General features: G+C 39.9%; 1 protein-coding gene across 3 annotated transcripts in view; it reads left to right on the top strand.

Moving 5' to 3' along the window:
* The window catches only part of pik3r3b (phosphoinositide-3-kinase, regulatory subunit 3b (gamma)), a 122,245-nt gene extending 104,106 nt beyond the window's left edge, over nt 1-18,139 (top strand). For 2 of the 3 annotated variants that reach the window (XM_005734300.1, XM_013911157.1), the window contains 8 exons: nt 10,343-10,478; nt 11,569-11,667; nt 14,019-14,199; nt 14,678-14,803; nt 14,963-15,282; nt 15,838-15,912; nt 16,048-16,218; nt 17,480-18,139. In XM_005734300.1, coding sequence (XP_005734357.1) covers nt 10,343-10,478; nt 11,569-11,667; nt 14,019-14,199; nt 14,678-14,803; nt 14,963-15,282; nt 15,838-15,912; nt 16,048-16,218; nt 17,480-17,678 — 1,307 coding nt within the window. In that variant the 3' untranslated portion in view covers nt 17,679-18,139. Of the gene's footprint in view, nt 1-1,161; nt 1,689-10,342; nt 10,479-11,568; nt 11,668-14,018; nt 14,200-14,677; nt 14,804-14,962; nt 15,283-15,837; nt 15,913-16,047; nt 16,219-17,479 lie in introns of those variants that run through there. The other variant, XM_005734299.1, reaches the window with a different exon arrangement.
* Nucleotides 18,140-22,878: the final 4,739 nt, after the last annotated feature.

Below are 22,878 nucleotides of genomic sequence, written 5' to 3'. Positions count from 1 at the left end.
TTCCATATTATCTGTAACTGTACTTACCTCACCATAGGAGGTTTTCTTCACATCGCAAATAGCAGTTAAACAGTAGTTAAACAAGCCCAGTGATCAAATAAACTAAAGCTCTATCACTGCAGCAGAAAAGACCCTTATGATGAAAAAGGGTGTACTTGCCACTATTTGGGAAAGGGGATTACCAAAAATTCAAAAAAGCTAGTGTAAAGAGACTTTAAAGGAGTTTATGAAGATGTGTGGACTTAGTCAGCTAGTACCTTTGGAGAGGACAAGCATTGTTGCCTATCCTACAAGAGGATAGTTGCTAATGTGGATGCATAATCTTTAGGTATGTTATGCAAACATACAATCTCCCACATTGTAATCTCTGTTGCAATGTATTTCCATCTTATTCACACTGCTACTGACAATTTCCAAAACCATGCATAAGTGATTTTAATTTGTTTTGGGGGGGTTGTCCTTATATTTGGTGCCTGTTTGAATTAACCTCATAATGCTATAAACATGAACTAGAAACAAAACTTACTTGATATGTATATTTCACCAAGGTCATTATTTAATCTTCCTGTTTCTAGTTAATTTGCAGAAATTAATAAAGCAAGCACTGGCTCTCAGTCCTGGTTTGACTGGTAGTTATCATGCAGCATGTTATGTCATACCAAACAGCTGTCGGTGCTGTATGTGCTTTAGCGGCAACAGAAGCTGGTAACATGTAGTCACACAGACTCAGGCGAAGGTTAGAAACTTAGTGGAAAACCACCGTATTTGTAACTTGCTCTTCATAGGCTGAGGTAATTTTCCTACTGGCTTTGAAATTCGGCTTCTGAGCTTGCGCAGAGCGCTTTGTCAGCGGCGTATAGAGGACAGAAACGGGCTAACCACTCTTCGAGTAATAAAGGGACGATTAATTATTCGTCAAATCGGCAGGGACGATAAACAATTGGATTTCCTACATGGATTAGATAATGGCAATGAATAAATGAGGGATATTATTATATGTAACATTAAAGAGCAGTTTATTTACACTAAGTTTTATGTGAATATTTGGTGATATTTTTGTCCTCCCCTGCATGTCGTGTAGGAGTGGGTTTTCCCAGCCGTTGTCTGGCTCTGCCTCCGCCAGCCTCCTCCTGTCAGTGCGTTTCTTAAAATGAAACTAGCGAGACGGTGGCACCTGCGGAGGAGAGGCCGAGGGGGTTGTATGTAGAGCTGGCATCTACTTACCCACCGTTTAAAGGAAGTCTTTATGTGCATATATATGTAGACAGATAGATGCACACACATACATACAGGAGCCTTCATGAAGTTCCCCGAGTTGTTAACAATATTAACATGTCCGAGGGAGCAGTCGCAGCCCGGTGCTTGCTGTATACGTTTCGTCTATTCATTTAATCCTGAAGCAGGAATTCAGATAGAAGACTTAGAAGTAAACAGATAGATTAACATGGAGGCATATGACAGGAGCACACGATGATTGTTTCTCTTTTTCTTTTTTAAGTACGCCGGTCATTTTTACTTTGTTTAATAGCGTTTTTCTAATACAAAGACTGCCTGGTTAAGCTACAAGAAAGCAATGTATAACACAGTCTGGACGACCAAAAAAGCCGGCGAGGAAGGAGACTGGAGGGACGTGATGATGCCCTACTCCACAGAGCTGATATTTTATCTGGAAATGGACCAACCACCAGGTAAGCTTCAGGCCGGTGATCGCGGGGAAATGGTTAGTTGGACTGGAGTTAATTAGCTGGAGTGATGTGTGTTTAGGAGCTGTGTGCTTTGGTGTCTGGTGAAATTTGCAGAGAAGCTTTCAGATTTCACGTCCTGTTCGTACCGGTCACGCAGTTATGGCTTTGTTTTATTAGGGCTTCGCGGGCTTCTGGGCAGTCGTGATGTTTTAGGCACACTCGCTACATTTGTGACAGCGTACATAAACTTAGCGCTGTCTGTAGCTGAGAAGCAGGTAATTCGGGGACGAAGGAAATAAAATGGCAGTTTACAGCAGCAGTGACAGCGCTTTAAACGCCTTGGACTCTTTGTTTCTCGCTGTCCGGTGCACTCGCCACAGCTGATCTTTTGTACATTAAGATACAGATTTGCGTGATGACACAGTAGCTGCAGTCTCACTGTGGAGACAATAAGTCCCGTGTAGTCCGTATACTGAAGCATCCCCACTTCTTCTCTGCGTCTGATGGCTTTGCAAGAGGCCTATGAGATGATAGAATAGGAGCCAAGGTGACTGTATCTGCTGCTTAACCCATTTTAATTTAACTGTTGGAGAATTTGGCTTATGAGACCACCGGGTAAATGTTGTACAATACCGAGATTTGGTATTATTCCCCACTTGAAGTTTGCATTAAACCATTCCGACTGAATCATTCCAAAATCAGCTGTGCCGTGAGCGGGGAAGGGGGAGAGGGGGGATGGGACAAGCAGGAAACCAAGAAAATGAATAAAACCTGGAATAAAACCGTCCTGAATATCTCCGAATAAAAACGATCTTCACTTGGACACATATAGAAGTCTTTGTGCCCTTTTCTAGCCAACTGTCACCCACAATTGAATAAGTTTCATTCATTCATTCCTCGGCAATTGTGCCAGTGTCATTCGACTCGCTCCTCTTCCTCCCTGCTTTTCTCCCCTCCTCAATGGATCATGGCGCAGATGTGGGACGTTGTGTTGTTTCCAGGAGGCGCTGTTGAATTGCCTTGTAGCTCTTTCGGGGTTTTTTCCCGTCTCCTTTCTTTTCCCTCCATGTATCTATTAAGATGCACTATACTCCGCAGCAACCTCACAGTGCCGTGTTGTGTCTATTTGTAGCATGCTGCAGAGTATTTGGGCTTAGAGCTCGCTAGCATTTTACCACGGGACGCTTGACTATGCAACATATTTTAAGCTTGTGCTGGGTAAAAGTATTGTTTCAGCTACGTTTTCTCTTTAGACCTTGTATTTTGAAGTGCAGTCGGTAATCCTTTGTTGCTGCTGCTCAGTGCATTAGGGATGCAGATGCAAAATTCTGGCCATTTAATGGTGATTCACACATTTAACTGGCCACTGGACCTTGGCTTTTATCGTGCCTAGTGCCATTTCTTTAGGGGTTTGTCATGGCACAAAAATAACAGATTTTTGCTTTGCTCAGCAGACTGTTTCTATCTGACAAAATGTAGTGAACAAGAATGTTTTGGACCATAACAAACATTGTGTTGGCAATGTGAAACCTTCAGAACAGCATTTGTGTATATATATGAGTGTTTTTGTAGACTGATTTGGTGTTTATAGAGGACAAATAATCCTCTGTTCCTATGCGAGTAGCTTCACTGTTTCTGTTGGTTTTAGGTTGTACAGTACTCAGATTCTTACAGCTCTTTTGTCCAAATGAGCACATCCTGTCATTAGCTAAACCTCTAAGTCCACAGATGTTCATTACATGTGTATGTTTATTACACTGGAATTGAAATGTGAACGCCTCACTGATATCTACAGTGTGTGAATTCCTGTGTGTGTACAGTGGTACTTGTGGTGTGATTAGCACAGGTGGAGTGTCACTGCCACCCCCAGGGGAGGGCAAGGCCTCCGTATCCACTGGCAACTTGGTGTGTGTGAAGCGACACTCTGTGGATGTGGGGTGAATGATGAGTCTCGTGTTTCAATGGAAAATCACCGGGACATTGTTGCCAAAGGACCATACCAGAGTGCTTTTTGCATGTCTAGGTTCATTTGCAGTACAATGCAGTGTTATACATTCCAGCTCCTCTTTCTTCTCCGTAGTTTTTATTCATGTGTACACTGAATAAAAGAAAAAGACCCCTTTGCCAAGACGACAAATCATTTTTTTCATTCATATTGTTCCTTTTCTTTATTTGTGCAGTCTGGATGCTTCCTTGCACGTGTTAAAAACAAGTTCTTCCTCCCCACTTTTACCAAGTGCTGCACATAGGGGGATTGTCTGATAGTTGTTCTCACTCTGATATTGTGGCCTCTTTACTTCATATAAAGCATAATTAGATTTCTGTCAGCTGGTGCTGTATAAATAAAATTAATTTGTTTTGTGTTGAAATGTGAGTCAGCGGAAAGATGCAAACTTGTTTTTCAAGTAAATAAATTGCAGCGTTGTCATGAAACTAAACGTCAGTATGAGGACCTGTTCTGTAATAGGACAGAGGTGTCTTCTGCTAATTTTCCACCAGTGTAACTTTCCAGGCATAGCCCAGTAGAATGTGTGGAGATGTAGAATGTCCAGCACCTATGGTTTTGTCTGCATTTTAAGCCTTTTTTGAAACTAATTCTGGTTGGAGAAGCTGGAAGCTCATTCTGGTTCCAGCTTTTCCCTGTAGGAGAAGCTGGAACAAGAATCAGTTTTCAACAAGGCTTGAATTTACTGGAAGGTTGGGTAAGTTTTGTTTTTATTCTTAGTTTAGGGTTAGTGAATGAATATACAAATTCAGTTGGCAGTCACAGTAGAAACTTGTTGATTTAGAGGTGCTGCATTGTTGTGTGTGTGATTGCGTGGTGTGATGGACTTGGTCTACCACAAGCCTACTCAACCTTCCTCCCTGCCTCCCTCATTTCTTTCTTTCTTTGAGCTTTACACGCCTTCCCTCCGGGCTGTCCTCTGATTGGATGAGGGGGCGTGCCTCCGTGCAGGGATTAGCTGGGGCATCTTCTGTCTTTTAGAATGAGCTGTGCTCCCTCTTTTCTTCAGTCTGACGGAGTGGAGAACAGGAGGAGGAGGAGGTGGTGGTGGTAGAGGAGGGAGGAGGGGGAGTGTGTGCAAGTAAGACGAGGAGAGTGAGTGACAGAAAAAAGGGAGGAGGGAAACAGCTGAGAGAAAACTGGAAACATGCATCTAACAGAGAGTGTGATGGAGAACGGTAAGAGAGGGAATGAGATTTCTTGTTTTCATGTCTTTCACTTTTTAGTCTCTTCAGCCTTCTTAGTTTTGCTTTTTTAAATGTAACCGTAGCTTTCTTTGTATCCATGTCTACTGATTTGCATTTTTATGCTGCCCTTTCTTTAGTGTTTTTCAGCTTTTCCCCTACACACAGAGCTCCTCCTTCTCTTTTATTGCTCCTGCAGCACCCATAACTTGCAGAGGATGTGAGCGAGCACTGGCATTCATTCATTATTTTGCTCTGTGTGCATTTGTATTTTAAAACTGGGTCACAATCAGTCGTCCAAATGAAAGTCCAACAACAGAATGTCACTTAAGCAGATTTTTTTTCTGTGGTTCTTTAAAAAGTTATAATATTTTAATATTTAGAAACAGCTTTATCAAATTTAAATTTCTGTCAATCTGTCAACTTAAATGTTAATCAGCTTTACTACATCAGAAATCTGGATCCTCTTTAGATAGTCTGAAAGACTCCATTCATCTAACAGATGCGTACACTCACACTTACCTCATCCAGATGTAGAGCTGTGAAAATAAAGCAGATTGCTTCAGAACAACACATTCATGCTTCCTGCTTTGAGTTTTTAACTGTAGGCTGTGCATTAATTCCATTGTCGTGTATGAATTCCTGTGTCGGTACACATCTGTCAAACCTCAATTTTGCTGCCCTGTTTCCCTGATCAGCTGGCGTGTGCACTCCTGAACATGCCCCAAGACCCATGTTCTCTGAGTTCTCTTTGTCTCAAGTGAGTTTATCATGTGTCTGTCCACTCTGACAGTTATTGTTTAGGAGAGCTGCAGGCTTCTGTCAGCATGTACAATGACAACTGATATGGAAGTGTCTGTGCATATGTGAATGTGTGAGCACTGGTCCTTTGTTTGGTGAGGGGGAGGCTGCACCTACGGTCCCCTTTGTTCACCGTCCCTCTGGCTTCCTCTCAGGGACCTATGCAGTAGTTGTGACTAAGGGCTCAGCAGTTTCTGTTATATTGGTCATATTTTTTTAAGTCGTGTTTTTTGCAGTTTTGAATGTTTTCCAAATATGTCCATGTGGTTAAGACTGTTCTCCGATTAGTATAATTCTTCTTTATTTAGGACATAAGATCACATTTCCCACAAATTCTGATCATTGTCAGAAGGTTTGGATTTTCTACAGGTCTCTGGTCTTAATTTTTCTTATAGAACTTTGCAATCTGGAGCTTGTGTACTGCTTATTTTCTGTTGTGTCCATTGTCCTAAGAAACTACCAGATACAGTATTGGAGTTATGAGAGACTTAAAGGTGCAGAAATTGTTTTAGTCATTAATTTGGTAGAAATGCATTTTGTAGTTGGTGTATTAAGACAGAAATTCGATTATCTCATTGTAACTTCAGTGTTTGAGGTGTTCAAGTAACATATGCAAAGTGGACACACGTAATGAAGTCAAGAAAAGACTCATTTTATTGGTAATGAGATTGCCTAACTGTAGCTGTGGTGATCCTTCTGTGCTTTTTACACGCTACCCTCTGTGTGGTCCACAACTGCAAGCACACATAGACTCTGATTTTCATGCTTTTTAAAATCAGTTACTTTTTTCTGTTTTTGCAATCTATTTCACTTGTGCATGTGTTTTTCAATGTAAACATAACATGAATTTCCACCCCATCTATCCTTGGAAGTGCACACGTGTAGCATTAGTCTGTAAAGTGCTGACTGAGGGGAACAGTGCAGCTGCAGGACGACAGTTTTGGCAACACTAACCGACTGCCATGGTGACATGAGAGAGAGGAGGGAGAAGGGTTGAATAGTCAGTGAGAAGGGAACAAAGAACAGGAGAGGAAGAGAGGCTACCAGTCTCTATTTAAGTGGTCTTACAATAAAGAGTGAAGAAAAAGTTTGTAGGATGTAAACTGTTCCTACTTTTTTTGTTCTTTGAAATGTAGTGTGTTAGTTTATTGGCATCCAAGCATTTGCATAGATGAGCACAAGCTGTCACTTCCCCTCTTTTGCCCCCCCCCACACACACACACACACACACACACACACACACACTTTGTAGTGAATTCTCACTACTATCATGTGACAATTAAAATATAGCTCCAAAGTATTGTTTTCATTGTTTCATTGGTGGCTGTGGCTTTTTGTCAGTTAGATATACTAGCATGTCTGTAATTAGCATCAAATCAATTATTGTGCATTTTGTTTGCTCTGCTCCCCCCAGTGGGCAAATGTTGTAGGTTTAAGTCCTCATAGCACTGGGAAAAATGTCTTCTGTTTTTCCAAAGAAGATATGAATTAAACACATTAGTCACCCTCAACCTAGTGGTGAGTGATATCATTTTGAGGGTATATCACAATATTTCAAGAAAATTTGTGATGAACAATAGTTCTAATAATATTGAAAAAATGCTGAACAATGATTGTTGCAGCATTTATAAGCCCAAGTAAATTCAGAACATACCCAATGGTTCTTTTCCAGTGAGCTGCTGTCATTGATGTAATACCTAATTTGAAGTGTGATTGTAGTCCTGCAATGTGCCAGCAGCAACCTTATTGTGGAATAGTAGTGACACAGCACCAGTCGAACCTAAGGACAAAAGTTACCTATGTAGTATTTAGCATAAACATTTTAACTATAGATTGCTTAAAAATAACAGAAATAACTTAACAATGTGACTATTTGCTGCTGTGAGTGTTAGCATTCAACGGACAGTGAGTGGTGATGTGCACGTGCACACAGAAGTCCAGGTTTTATTCAGCCCTTCCTCACATTCAAGCGTCTGTTTCTGCTGTCTGTGCGTGCGTGTCTTGTGGTAATTTGTGAGGCCACAGTGTTCCCAAATGCTGCTGACTCTGGCACGTGAGCACTCTGCAGGAGGAGCCCACTCCATTTCAGTACATTCATCAGGTTACTTTGTTTTTAAATGACACCTCCCACATCAGTACTCTGTTGAGAGCAAGAGAGAGATATTACACTGCTGGTCCTTAAATTGTGTCCAGATGTGCTTGGATACTTGAAAACTTTTGCATGTGTTTGTTTGTTTTTCCTATTATGTGTCATAGTCCGGTTAACTCTGTTTAGCATGGAGCATGGCACCAAACAGGTCTTTACAATATGTGCTGGTTTATAACATCAGTGTTCAAAAACCAAAAGCTCTGAAACTACCATCAATCCCGTTTGACTGACTGGTCAGTGTGTGAGCAGACTGTCATACTGTTTTACTTGACTTGACATGCAAGGTGAAATGTTTTCTCTATAATACATTTTTTCACACTTAGCAATCAAATATAGATTTGAATCCCAGTCTTGCATAGAAGTTGCATGTTAGCGCCACAAGTTGCAACACAGAAGTTGAAACAGACTCAGTAATGTTAACCTTTATTTCATGCATTCAGTCTTTTGTTTATTTTTTTGTTAGACTGCATAGTATTTCACAAAATCAGTTAAATATATTGACTTTTCTTCAGTTTGTATTTCCAGTTGATACTTAAATTTGTTTAATGACTAAACCTTGTGAAACATTATAGATTGATCCCGTTGACCAAAGGCACTCCTGTTATGTTAGTTTTACTCAAACTGAACTAAGCTCTTTAAGTGACGTAAAAGTGAACATTTATGAGGGTGGCTGTAGCTCCTGAGGTAGAGCAGGCCATCTACTGATCGAAAGGTTGGTGATTCGATCCCTGGCTCCCCCAGTCTGCATATGTTGGGCAAGACACTAACCCCAAGTTGTTCTCCAATGCATCCATCAGAGTGTGAATGTGTGTGAATGGGTGATTGTGACATGTTGTATAAAAGGCTTTGAGAGCTCTGGGAAAGTAGAAAAGTAAAAAATGTATAAGAATCAGTCCCTTTATAAAGAAGCACTTAATAACAAGACAACAACCTATTTTTATAGCAAAACCTTTAAGTTATGGGTTTATACAGCTTGATCTTCATAACCGTTGAAAACCAAAACACAATGGGAAGAATGCAAGTCAGAGTTTCTGTTAGAGTTCTCAGTCAAATTTAACACTCTGATGATGCAATGACAATGGCTACAAACAAACGAGCGGAAGGACCAGAGTTCCCCATTACAAACCTAACAGGAGAATGAATTTAATGACAGGAGAAGATATGACAACATGAGGATTTCCACATTTAACAAACCTCAGCATTCCTGCTGAGCCCCGGGAACACTCACGTGAAAGTTGACCTGCGTGTGTGGTTTCTGACATAAGGCATAATTACTATGATATATGGGCGCTTCACTTGTGATTGATAACCATACAGTCACCAGCTGCACTGCTACAGTGTTTATGTGGTGTGGTTATGAGTACAGTTCCTGTGTATCATCTGCATAAAAAGAATGTGTACATATTAAGGATTTAATCGAAAATTCAATGCGAATCTGGTGACTTTTGAACGTGGCGATGTAGGAATTTCAAATTGATACCATTGGTGGATCTTCTACAAATATCAGCTGATTTTGAATCTCACAGGTCAAGTTTTTGGAAAATCTTATGAATGCAATAACTCGAACACAGTGATGTCAGATTTTGAAATTGATACAATAGGTGTGTCTACTAGGGCTACGTTCACACTGCAGGTCTTAATGCTCAATTCCGATTTTTGGATCAAATCCGATTTTTCTGTCTGCTTGTTCACACTACAAATAAAATGTGACAGTAAACGTGCTCTAGTGTGAACGCTCAAACGGCCCGCATGCGCAAAAGAAGCCGTCACACACAACGCGCTCTGTTTAGACCCAGACCAAACAGTATTGTTTGACTGATGGTTTCCCAATTTTGCTTTAAGTTATAAAGTTATTTTGTTATTTACTTATGGCCTAATAATTATCCTTATTGCTGTTTAAGAGAGGAGCGGTGCTTCAAAGGATAGTTGGAAATGTCTGTCAGAATCTGCAGATTATACAGTACAAATAAAATGTTCACGTTTCTCCAACGTTACACTAACATCTACACTGGATGGCCAGGAAGGGTTCATGATGTCTTCTCCGGCGCTGATAATTGGCATCTGTCTTGTGTCAGTGACATAGAAGACGGATTTAATGCGACATGATCGTTCAAACAGCAGTCGCTTTCTAAAATATCAGATATGTATCGGATCCAGTACCACATACGAAAGTGACCCAGATCGGATTTGAAAATATCGGATTTGTGCCGTTCACACTGTCATACCATGATCGGATATGGGTCGCATAGGGTCAAAAAAAGTTGGATTTGATGCGATTTCGCCTGCAGTGTGAACGTAGCCTAGGAGGCTGCGAGGTACCATACATTTTTGTGTGTGTTTGTGCAAAGTAGTATTTCTAAATGATAAAGTGATCAACACTCTGTCTGCAGCTGTAGACTGATGGTTGAACTTTGCTGCAGGGCTGAGGGCAAGTTATACTGTATGCAAATATCATGTACATATGAACTGTTATACACACAGTAATTGTAATACTTGTTTGTTTTGTTTTTTTTCCTAGCCCTTCCTCCAAAGCCAACCAAGCCTCAGCAGCCCTCCTCGGTCGCAATGGCAGGGGGCAGCAGCAATGTCACCAAGGATGGAGGAGCGGGAGGCTCCTTACAAGAGGCCGAATGGTACTGGGGTGACATATCCAGGTAGCAAACACTGTGTTACTGACAGAAAAATCAGTGAGAGCTTAACAGTGACATTGTTAGGTTACATGAAATGCAGATGTGGGAGGCTTGGCCCCTCCCCCAGCAACACAAGACCTGCACTGACAGAAACTAAAGGCGTGTTCTATGTGCAGACATGGTCAGCACATTTTAGACATCTTAAAAAAGCAAATATGGGTATTATCAGTGCTTTACCTGTTGTCAGACCACAAAATAATAGGAGTTATAGTTGGGCCACAGTTGGTCAGTTGTCTGACATTGATGTTTGTTTGGTTCTAAGCTACCAACATGTTAAAGAGTCTCAAAATGACCAGTAACACTTATTATTCATTAGGGTAAATATTATATTTGTCATTGTTGTCTGGTGGCTTTGAAATTAGCATTTCCTGTTTAGCATGTTGTTTAGCATCAATTGAGTCTTAACTCAGAGTATCAGGTTATTATTCTTTGTTAGATATCACAGCACTGTCTGTCCATCTATGCTGCAGGAGAACTTTGACAGTGAGCTTAAAGTCTATAGCGACAGTAGGGGTAGGGCTCCAGCAGTTAAAGACTGCAGGATAGAGTAGTTTTTTTATATGCTTTATGTTATACACCATCATATTAGTAAACTATATAGTGTAATTCTATGTTTCTTTGGTTTGCTTGTTAGTTTGTTTTGTATGTCAATATATTTTGAAACTTCGATATACTCTAACCTCCAGAGATAACTGACAAGTTTATTTCTCAGCTCAGTAAATTGTCTTTACTGTTAAGGTCACTGCTTTACTTTAAGTGCAGGTTAGCTGTTCCACAAACAGTGATAACCACACCTACAGTGCAGACAGTCAGTCTGCCACTCACGTACTTATCCTCAGCTGAGACACTGCTGGCTAGGATCACCCCTCCCTGCACTGCTAATTGACGGATTGTTTACTTTGAGGTGTGTGGTTATAAAGAAAGTTCTACTCGCCTGCCACTGATGATTGAAGGCAGACTTTTCCAAATGAACACCATCTGTGCATGGATCACTCAACCAAGCTAAACACCCTTTTTTTCCTTCCTCTGTTTCTCTTTTCTATTTTGTCTTCAGGGAGGAGGTGAATGATAAGCTCAGAGACATGCCTGATGGGACTTTCCTGGTTCGGGACGCGTCTACTAAGATGCAAGGCGACTACACGCTAACGCTAAGGTAAGGCCGCTGCACACAGACCTTTATGTCTATATCAGAGCATCTGAATGATGTGTTTTAAACCACACAACGATTTCTACAAACTTGAGAGTAGTGCAGCACTTCTGATCCACTTTAATGCTGTTATCCTTTAGTTAACTGCAAGAATGTAGACTTGAGATGGTTCCTATAAGTGCTTGGTAGATAATAAAGAATAATAGAGCGTTGCCTGCCTTCTGGACATATTTTAAACTTGTATTGCCATAGTCGGAGCATGCTGATGTTATTATTATTTTGTTTTTTGTTGTTTTTTAGCATTGCATAGTAATAGTGGACAATTTTAGGTTTGGGTTTTTTTTTGTGGGGGGGGGTTGGTCATACACTGTTCAAAAAATGAAAGGAACACTCTTTAATCAGAGTATAAGGTCAAGGCAGTTAAGCTTCTGGGAAATTGATTTGGTCATTTAAGTAGCAGATTGTTTGTCAATTTCAGCTGCGTTGATTTGAATGAAATTAACTACAGGGGCACTAGAGAGGCAACAATGAGGAAATGCCCAAAAAGAAGAATGGTTTTATAGGCATATTTTCCCACCTCATCTTTTCTAATCATTGTTTTTGTTTGGCTAGTGTCAGTGTGACTACTGGTAGCACGAGATGATACCAAGTCCCCTATAGAGGGTTAGGGTTAGAGTCCAACTCCTCCAGGATGACACATCATTGTGTACAATTGCTAGGTTTGCTGTCTCTCCCAACATCTTAAGAGCATGGAGGACATTAGTGTGAATGTCTCTGGCCAAACAATCAGAAATGGACTTCACTGCTTGGCACTGTGGAGTCTGAGCTGGGCTTTTCATAGATAAGAGCAGGTTCACCCTGAGTGACTGTAACATCAGCATGACTAGTTTAGTGGTGGGTCAGTGATGGTCTGAAGAGCCAAACCTAAGGAGAGATTGACAGACCTGCACTGGGTGGGCAACAGCACACTGAGTGCCGTTTGGCATCAGGATGAAATCCTCGGACCGCTTGTCCAAGCCCCCAGGACCCTGTGCTGGTGCAGTGGGTCCTGGGACCCTCCTGGTGCTGGACAACGGCCAGCCTCATGTGGCAAGAGCTTGGTGACAATTCCTGAAGGATATCATTCAATTCAGTTTTAGTTATGTAGGACGAAACCACAACAGTAGCCACCTGAAGTCATTTTATAGGATGAAGGAATTGATGCCATAGCCATGCTTGCCTGACCTAAATCCAGCGTGGCTGTGTTGCACCTCAGACTGTCCAGGAGCTTAATGATGCCCTGCTCCAGATCTAGGAGGAGAGTTCCCATCCAACACCATCTGTCAACTCATTTCGGAGCATGCCCTGATGTTATCAGGCATGCATACAAGCACGTGGAAGCCATAAAAACTGGGTATCATTTTTAGTTGCTGCAAAAAAGCTGACTGTGTTATTTTGTTACTTTCATCCTCTGAAAGCTGAGAATTTTCATTTTCATCAAAGTGCATGGTATCCTTTTGTTCCCAGCAGATTACCCAGCCTATAACAGAATAGAAATTAGCGTAATTTTTTTTTCCCCCCACTGAGCTCTGATGTGTGTTTTGATGGAATAGAATACATGCTTAAAACGAATTCTCTTCTACCTCTGTGTATTTTTTGTTTTGTTTTGTTTCACTGTGTGTCCCTTGTTAACTCGGACTGAATGTAATCTTAATAACTAGTTCATCTTTTGACTTTCAGACAGAAATGAATAAAACCTATTAATGATGTCAACTGACAGCAGAACAATTCATTACACTAGCATAGGATACGTATGTTTGTTTAGGAAATACATTTTTAACTTGAATTATTTAGTATAATTCTCTGTTTAGACTTTGTTTGATTATTTCTTTTCAAACCTGGTGACATATTTTAGCCTTGTGTTTCAGTTCCACCTTCTTTCTGCTTTTACCATCAGCTGAACTTTAACATTTCAGGGTAATGGTCAATAATAAGAGTTCTAAAATAGACTCTTCTGAAGTGTGTTTTTTTTTTTTTGTTTGTTTGTTTTTGTTTGGGTTTTTTTTGTTAGGGGCAGGGTGGCAGGAAATATGAAGCCATTCTCTGATGCATAGTTTAGCAAAGAGTGTTTGGTGGCTAAGATGTGATTTATTTATTTTTTTCTTCTTCTTCATTAACCTGACACGGGCAGGTCAGGAAAAACCAAAGATCCCGCCTTGGAGTCATACCATGCCCAGGTGTTATAGAAGCTATGGTGTATAAATATTTGTACGCCACATCTTCAAATGTTTGAAAGCGTGTATATAAATTGACAACCTGTCTGTTTTAGAATGCATTGCCTGTCTCTTTAAGCCTTTGTTTGTTATTCTGTTATTCAGGAAAGGGGGCAATAACAAGCTGATAAAGATCTACCACAGAGATGGGAAGTACGGCTTCTCTGACCCCCTGACTTTCAGCTCAGTGGTGGAGCTCATCAGCCATTACAGACATGAGTCACTGGCTCAATACAACACCAAGCTGGATGTCAAGCTCATGTACCCCATCTCCCGCTTCCAGCAGGTAAACTCCCTCCTCATAATCTTTAAACAGTATCCTCTTGAACACCACCAACAATCTTCCCTCTATACCCAATGACTTGCTCTTAGTGTTTCCACTTTAAACTGCAGCAGCAGCTACATGATACCTGCACGCTGAAATGTTGCCCTTTCGGCCGGCTCCTATGACATACTCAATTGCACGCACCAGTGATGAAAGGGCAGGTTTAGCCAGTCATTACTCAGAACTATGCAAGATTAGCCAGAATGCCCACCTGGGCTTACACCTGGGGCATTGTGGGTGGTTTATTAACGAGCCTGTTCAGGAGTCACCCTCAGTAAGGAGAACGGGGGTAATGGGAATAAGTGTGTGTGCGTGCATTTTTGTTTTTCCTTTTGGCCTTTTATTACAAATGGCTTTTGATTTTACTCTCCAGCTTTTTCCTTGTCAGTTTCTGAAAGTCACTCTGTCTCTAATGCTCCTTTCTCCGACTGACTCTCAGGACCAGCTGGTGAAGGAGGACAACATCGATGCAGTGGGGAAGAAGTTGCAGGAATACCACAATCAGTACCAGGAGAAAAGCAAAGAATATGACAGACTATATGAAGAGTATACCAAGACATCACAGGTATATTCATACTCTAGTCTAACAAATGCATTGCTTTTTTTGCATGTCTGTTTTTTGTTTGTTTGTTTGTTTGTTTGTTTGTTTGTTTGTTTGTTTGTTTGTTTGTTTGTTTGTTTTTTGGGGCTTTTTTGTGTGTCAACTATTCATCTTGTCCTGCAGGAGATCCAGATGAAGCGAACAGCTATTGAAGCCTTCAATGAAACCATCAAGATTTTCGAGGAGCAATGCCACACACAGGAGCGCTACAGCAAGGACTACATTGAGCGTTTTAGGCGTGAGAGCAATGATAAAGAGATTGAGCGCATCATGATGAACTATGAAAAGCTTAAATCTCGCCTCGGAGAGATCCACGACAGCAAGGTGCGGCTGGAGCAGGACCTAAAGACGCAAGCCATGGACAACCGGGAGACAGACAAAAAGATGAACAGCCTAAAGCCTGATCTCATACAGCTCCGCAAAATCAGGGATCAGTATCTAGTGTAAGCATACAAAGACGAGAGAAAAACATGAGCAATGGCATTAGTACAGAAAGCAGGTCAAAGCAGGTCAGCATTAAAAACCTACTGACCTGGAACAGGATCCTGTTTTCATGTGTTTATATTGTTCATGCTGTACATCTGTGGGGTAGCTACACACACTTGAAAGTCAAATGGGGAGTTATTAGATGTGGTCAAAAAAACTCAAACATCAGTGGAATCATTTCCGATGAAATAATTGTTTTTTTTATTGATTGTCATATGGACATCAAAGAAAATCTGACTCATCATAGTTCTAGAGCCAAAAGCACATCAAGTGGCTCAATCAGAAACTTGCTTTAGTTTAGGGAAGGTCCAGTTCAACTCGATATCAGAGCGCCTGCTTTATTTTCAGGAACAAGTTAAGCAGTTTCTCAGCAGAACATCCCAAATTATTCTGTGAGGACATTTGCCAATTTCAGTCTTGTGCCGGTTCACTCTAACATAAACAAATTTCAAAGTTTCAAACCAATTCCTAGCAGTAACAATGCTTCTCTCTCTCTCTCTACTTCTCTTTAGCTGGCTCAATCATAAAGGAGTTCGTCAGAAACGAATTAATGATTGGCTGGGAATCAAGAATGAGAACACAGACGAGTGAGTCTCTACTTGCTTTGCTGCAACCCAAACACTGTTACTTTACTTACTTAGAGCAACTGTTAATTTAAAGAGCAGAATATATTATTTCTTTGGTGCAATTTCTCAATGTATTGCATATGTATGTGGTTGCAGAGGTTACTTTGTGAGTGAGGAAGATGAGAACTTGCCTCACTATGATGAGAAGAACTGGTTTGTGGGGGATCTGAACAGGACACAGGCAGAGGAGCTGCTCCTGGGGAAGCCAGATGGAGCTTTTCTTATCCGAGAAAGCAGCAAAAAAGGGTGCTATGCCTGCTCTGTAGTGTGAGTACATGCAACACATGACTGAAGTGATGTGCGTCTTACTTTACATACCCATACTTTATGAAGTCAAGAGTGACATTTTTGTCCTCCTTGTTTGTACACAAGGACAAAATGTTGGGACACCTTTCAAAATATTGCACATTGAGACGAACACCAGTGCCAACAACAACATTAGGCATTTGTATTATATACATAAACAGTTGTTAAAATAGAATCGAAGTTACAAAAAAGCTACAACTTTTAATTGTATTTACTCTCAGGCTTTTCAATAGCACCATGCTTTTGCAGTACATCTTTAAGCCACGAAATATTTGAATGCTTCAGAAAAGAAGCTGATTATTTTATTGAAGATGATGATAGAGCTTTTTTAAGTCTGCAGCACACTGTGATTCACAGTGTGCGTTTGAGGGAACCGAAAAAACATTTTTGGACACAAAACTGTGGTAGAGGTGGCGATATGAGGAAAATGTAATGCACAATATTTTTTAGCTATATCGCGATACACGATATGCCGCGTAGAAAATCTTCCAGTTCAGACGGGGGATTAATGATGCATTCACAGCATGTGGGAGGGGAAAAAAACTCAGTGATTTACATGCTGATTGCTTTCTATTTCCATGGCAACCTATAGTCAATGGTTACAATAAAACCACTTATGTGTCCATGTCTATATATTTAGACTGAACCCAATAACATGGTAGCTTTGTAAAAGTCAGTTTAAAAGCATGCTATAACAAGATGATAGAAGAGCCAGAGGCAGGAGGATGTTAAAGTACAAAACGTGTTTTAAAATGCAGAGATTTGATCTTCTAAAGTAGTGTTGTTGTTAGCTGTTGTCTTCCCCCAACCCAAACTTTGGTTAGACACTGAGTGAACCCTGAGAGCAGGAAGGTTTGATTCCAAAATGTTTATTTTTCTTAATGTCAGTATTGAATAAGATGCTTCCTCTTAGGAAGTAGTAGTTTGAGAGAATTAATGAAAAAGGTCATTTTTTTCACAGAACCAACAAGTTCACTGACTCAAAACTCTTAAATCACTACACTAAATTAACATTTGAAAAAATACTGAATGTAACCAAAATAATAAAACTGATATGATTTCCATTATTTATTTATTTTTTTTTTTATCCCTGGGAGTTTACTTTAGTAGTAGAACAAAGCTAGCTGGAAGAAACTGGAAATGCAGAAAGAAAGCATTGAATGACAAATTTTTAACCTTAAAACAGTCTTAACTAAAGTAATTCTCCTGTGTGTCTCCTAAGTGTGGAAGGGGAGGTGAAGCACTGTGTCATCTACAGTACACCACGTGGCTTTGGCTTTGCTGAGCCATACAACCTCTACAGCAGCCTGAAGGACCTGGTGCTCCACTACCACCAGACTTCCCTGGTGCAGCACAATGACTCACTCAATGTGCGCCTTGCCTACCCTGTCTACGCACAGATGCCCTCTGGACGAAGATGAACCCCAACCAACGATGCTAAACAACTACCCCCAGAAGGACAACACATTTTACCGTCTTCAGGATAAAGGAGAAAAGGGAGTGTTATGAAGCTTAATGGGTGGTGGTGGTATTGGTTGAATTACAAAACAACCCTGTGTCCAGACCTGATGAACATCGATACAATTTTAACATTTGCTGCAACACACACATCAGCCACCTTGGAGTTATATATTTTTACAAGAACAATTTTGGAGGGCATTCTTTCTAAAGACTGCTTGATTTGCACAAGGAAGTTTTAAATGTTTGTGAATGTGAAAACAAAAGTGACCGAAGGAAGGAAATGGAGTAGGAGACGTCAGAGTTTCAGGTTGATCCCGCTGCTACCTAAACTCCAGCTCAGACTTTATACCAGAAACTCTAAAGTACAAGAATGACAACAAAACATTCCCATCAGACTTTTTCTGTGTTCCCATCATTTTTTCCTCCCTTTTCTTTTCATCAGATGGTGTAACTTTGAAATATATTTTTGGAGATTTTTTTTTTTTTTTTTTTTTAAGAGGTTTCCTTTTTGTTTTCACTTACTTTGAAATGATGTCAAGTGTCTGTTCTCTGTCCCTCGCCATACAAAAAGATAAAACGATGTAGCATAAAAGACAAAGCACTAGGTGCTATAGAGAGAGTAGACTGCTGCTGCTGAGGGATCTGGGGGGAGGGAGGTGCACAAGTGACACAGAAGTTTTTTGTTTTTTGTCTCAAAGACTGAAGCCTTGCTTGTATAAACTAATTATTTTGTTTTTATTATTAACATTGCTTTTTATTATAGTCCTGTGAAAAAGTATTTGTACCACCCTTTTTCTTGGGGGGCACAACATGTCACACGTCACACTTAAATGTTTCAGATTATCAAACAAATATTACTAAATATCCAAGTGCAAAATGAAGTTCATTTATTAAAGGAAAAAAACAATTATAACCTACACGTCTCTATGTAAAAGAGAAAAGGAATTGCCCTCCACCCTTGATAATTCATGAGTTTACTGTCAGATATGGAAGTTGTGAATTAAAGTATATTAGAAAAATAAAAGCGAAACTTCATGCTACAATCTAAAGAAACTTGAACAGATGAAAAACAAAGTCATTGACGTCTGTCTGTCTGGAAAGGGCTACAAAGATATTTCTAAGGGAATCCAGCGAACCATGGTGAAAGGTTGGAATAGTGAACCTTCTCATGAGTAGCCATCCTGCCAAAATTACTCCAAGAGCACATCAACGACTTATTCAGGGGTTCATAAAAGAACTGCATGTAAACAACTACAGACGTCACTTGCCTCAGTTCAGGTCAGCATGCATGATTGACCAATAAGACAGGGCAAAAATGGCATCTATGGGCACGATCCAGGCCAGGAAGGTTTGGATAGCTGCTTTTTGTCCTTAAAAATTGAAATATTTTAGAACCTGCATTTTGTATTTCCTCAGGCTGTCCTTATCTAAGATTAAAACTCGAGGCTCTGAAACATGAAAGCGTGACAAATGTGTTTTTGAAAGAAGAAAAAAATCAGGAATGGGAAGAATACTTTTTCACACCACAGTATGTGTAAATGGTAACAAATCACAACCAGAGACCAAAGTTGGTGTGAAGGGGGAGGATAAAGCATCTGTTGGGTTTTTCTTTCTTTATTTAATTTTCCCATCTTTGGTGAATGCAAATGGGTGAAGATAAGCAATGATGTGTTTAAGGCCACACATAAAAATGAGTTTCAGGCCGTGTGCTTTAGCGACAAATATACTTCTTTTTTTCTTTTTTTTTTTTATAAACCAAAGGGTACATGAACCCCACAACCTTCAAAGCACTCAAACAAGCTCCATTTGTAATCTCAGCGCTTACAAAATTTTGGCTGTGTACGCCAAAGTGGATGAGTCAAAGGAGGTGTAATTAGCAGCTAAAGCTACATGGCATCTTTTGGCTAATTTCAAAACCCCCAAAATTTCTTTCTCCTCCTGAGACAAACTGATAGCTGAAATTAATGGGAACATTTTTGCTTAGTTTCCTCCAAGCTCTTTCTTTTTTTTTTTTTCATGCATCAGTATAAAGGTTAACCGAAATCATCTGGCCTAGCTGCTTACAAACTGTGATAATGGTGACACTAAATTCACAGCACATTAGTGTGAATTTACCCTATGCAAAAATGATTTCATTTGCATTACCTGTCATAAATTTGTGCCAATTTGCTTCTTTGATTTTATCTTTCTATATAATTGGGACGTGAAAATTTCACTTTGAATTTGGTCTGGAGAAAGCATAAGGCACATTAAGGTAAACTGGTAAAGGGTTCCTTTTCCAGCCTTTGAAAGGCTAAGCTTGGTGAAAAATGTTGCCATAAAAGCCAAAACCCATTTTATGTGTGGTTTAAACAAAGAAAAGAGCTAATGCAATGTGACTGCAGGCTGAAAAACTGGGGTGTTTTTGTTTGAACGCCTTCAGAAAAAAATAAGCTTTTACTAAATGTTTATGTATAAGGAGCACAGGCACACAAAGTCCATGTCCTGAGCTGAAGATACAGGCTTTAGAAGAAAATCTGAAAACTTGAAAGAACGTGCAATCTAGCTTTGTGTTTAATGTAGTTCAGCAGTTAGTGTGAGATGCACTAAAGTTGGAGATAATCACAGTTAAGCTGTTGGAGTGAAATTCCCTTTCTGTCTGATTGCTGATAGTGTTTGGCTTTTATTTGAACCCAAACGACATGCTCTCTGCGTGACTTTCTAACCAGTGGATCCATTTTCTGTCAACGACTCGATAAAAAGAAAAATATCTTCAAACACTGAGAGCTACAATACACGACCAAGTTAGATTCTATTCCCCCCAGAAAATGAATACACAGCACAGTAAAGCATCTTCTCATAGTGATCAAGTTGACTTATCGCTGCCTGACTGATAATATGGAGCTTTTAAAAGGTCGTAATGAAATCAAAGGTTAAGAGAATGCTTAAGAAAAAGCAGAGATGTGATTCTCAACTCACTCTAATCCTCGTCTTAAAACTAATCACACTGGTTAGGCATTAGCCTTTTTTTTAAACTGGAAAGAGCATCTAATAATAAAAAAAAAAAAGTTAGATAAAGCACCCCTCTCTCTTATTGTCATCTTTAAGATTTTCCCAGTTTTGATAAGCTTGGCCACAAACGCACAGAGAGAAAGTGTCCAGTTTTAGAAAGAGTGCTATTGTTTGGAAAGTGCAAAGGAATCATTGTGAAGAAATCATAAAGCCTTGTTTGTGCCCACTGTGTGTTTATCTCCAGTCATCTCTATGTCTTCTACAACCTATTGGAGTCTGCTCACTGTTATCTACCATAACCCTCCCTCCATTACAGCCCACTAGTCTGCTGACAATAGGTAGATGAACTGGGAGAAGTGAGGTTTGTGGAGCTGAAAGCCATGGGTAGTGAAAGTTTCTCTTTCTTCTTTGTAAACTACAGGATGAATCGGTGTGGCAGTATTAAATCTAAATTGACCTGTTCTAAGGCTTATCAAGAAGGTGTAAACCTGCTTCAGTAAATCTCTTAAGACTGCAAGTCTGTTTAGTTTCCACACAAATTCACAAGTAGTCCTAATAGAATAAAATGGAAGTGTATATAGAACTCACTTCTCTAGACCTGTAGAAGTGTAGCTCAAAAGTTACACAAAAACTGGCTCAACTGCTAAATCGTATGTCATGTCTGACAGACCACTTCAAAAAATTGGTGCCAAATTTACTTGATCTATCAGCCCGAGTTTTCCAGTTCAGTTAAGAATAGCAGCCATAAGTAGAAACCCAACGTAACTTTTGCAGCATGAAGAATTTAGGGAGATTAGCTGTGTCCTGTTTCAGGGGCTTCTTGTAATATACAAGTTTTAAGACACTGCTGCAGTGGGAAGGAGTTTCTCAGGCTTATATGTGCGTTTCTGTAGATCTTTGGATTGTTGGGCTTCCAGTTCTATTGCAAACTATGTATTTTGCAGTTTTGCAACTGTATCAATTTAATGAGATTTTAGATTTTTTTTTAATTTTATTTTTTTGCATCTTATTGTTTTTGTTTGGTATCAGTGTTTTTGTTTACTGTCCGTAAGTATACACAAGCTAATTTTCTAATCTTATTATGGCCATATTGTGAGAATTTACAATGACACTGTGGTGAATCATCTGCAAATGCTTTTTTGCAGAGGTGCAGGTTTAGCCTTCCCTTTTTCAAATGAGCCTCTGAACTGGACACGGCCTCAGAGCTTTGCTTTCTTGGATTAAGTCACAGGTTGTCTTTGCTTTTTCATGGGGTTTGTCAGTATAATCTTGAATGTACAGCGAGGTTGGTCCAGTGTGTTTTTGTGTGTTTTCTTAATCCGAAGCACCTCAGTCACGTTTATCTAAAATCAACACATACTATTGCTAACTCTCAAGGTGCTATCGGGAATGCAGGCCCATTTAATTCGGACGACTTTTTCGATCATAGTTTCTGGTCATTAACCCTCAGGTCTTTTTTCCAAGTTTACCGTAGAAGCTACCACACAACAAAGCCAGCGTTTTGAGGGGAAAAAATCAGGTTAAATCAGGGTTTTTGTGCATGGATACTTCAGTCACTCATCAATTAATGTAGGCCCATGACATTGACTTTTTAAAATGTCCTACCTTTAACAGTCTTGTACGTCATCGGTTCCCATAATTAGATGCAGCATCGTCACCAAATGGATGTCATGGTCTTTCTTTCCCCTCAGTCAACATACGGTCTAGGTTTTTGTTTCTTTAGTTTTTTGCCCTGTTACCAGACTTTTGTGTTTTGCATAGGGAACTCAGACATCCCTAAGTCTATTACTTGAACTGTATTGCATTGCTCACTGTTGAATGTCTTTATATAAAATGATACATTTATTAAAGAAAAAATTTAAAAAGCAAATAGTTCCCTTTTGTTTTCTGGTGAGCAGGGATGAGGTTTGTAGTGTATGTACAGTATTTGTTACAGGCAAATGTAGAGCTACTTTGGGAGGGAAGACGGTGCCATTTGAAACTTTTCTCAGATGTGTTTCGATTGTCACATAGGGCTTGACTGAAATTGCACACATTTACTGGTGATGTCTGCGTATGCATCCAGAGTCACATTTACAGAGATGTCATATATATGATATATCTTTATATGTATATAGAGCTTAAAGGAGTTACAGTTTGAAGGGTTGTTTTAGTTGCCGTTTGACCATT

The sequence above is a fragment of the Pundamilia nyererei genome, unplaced genomic scaffold (assembly GCF_000239375.1).
Source record: "Pundamilia nyererei isolate P.nyererei 1_Seehausen unplaced genomic scaffold, PunNye1.0 scaffold00057, whole genome shotgun sequence".
NCBI classification, from domain to species: domain Eukaryota; kingdom Metazoa; phylum Chordata; class Actinopteri; order Cichliformes; family Cichlidae; genus Pundamilia; species Pundamilia nyererei.
The sequence above is the reverse complement of the archived record's forward strand: the minus strand, read 5'-3'. Positions and strand labels throughout refer to the sequence as shown.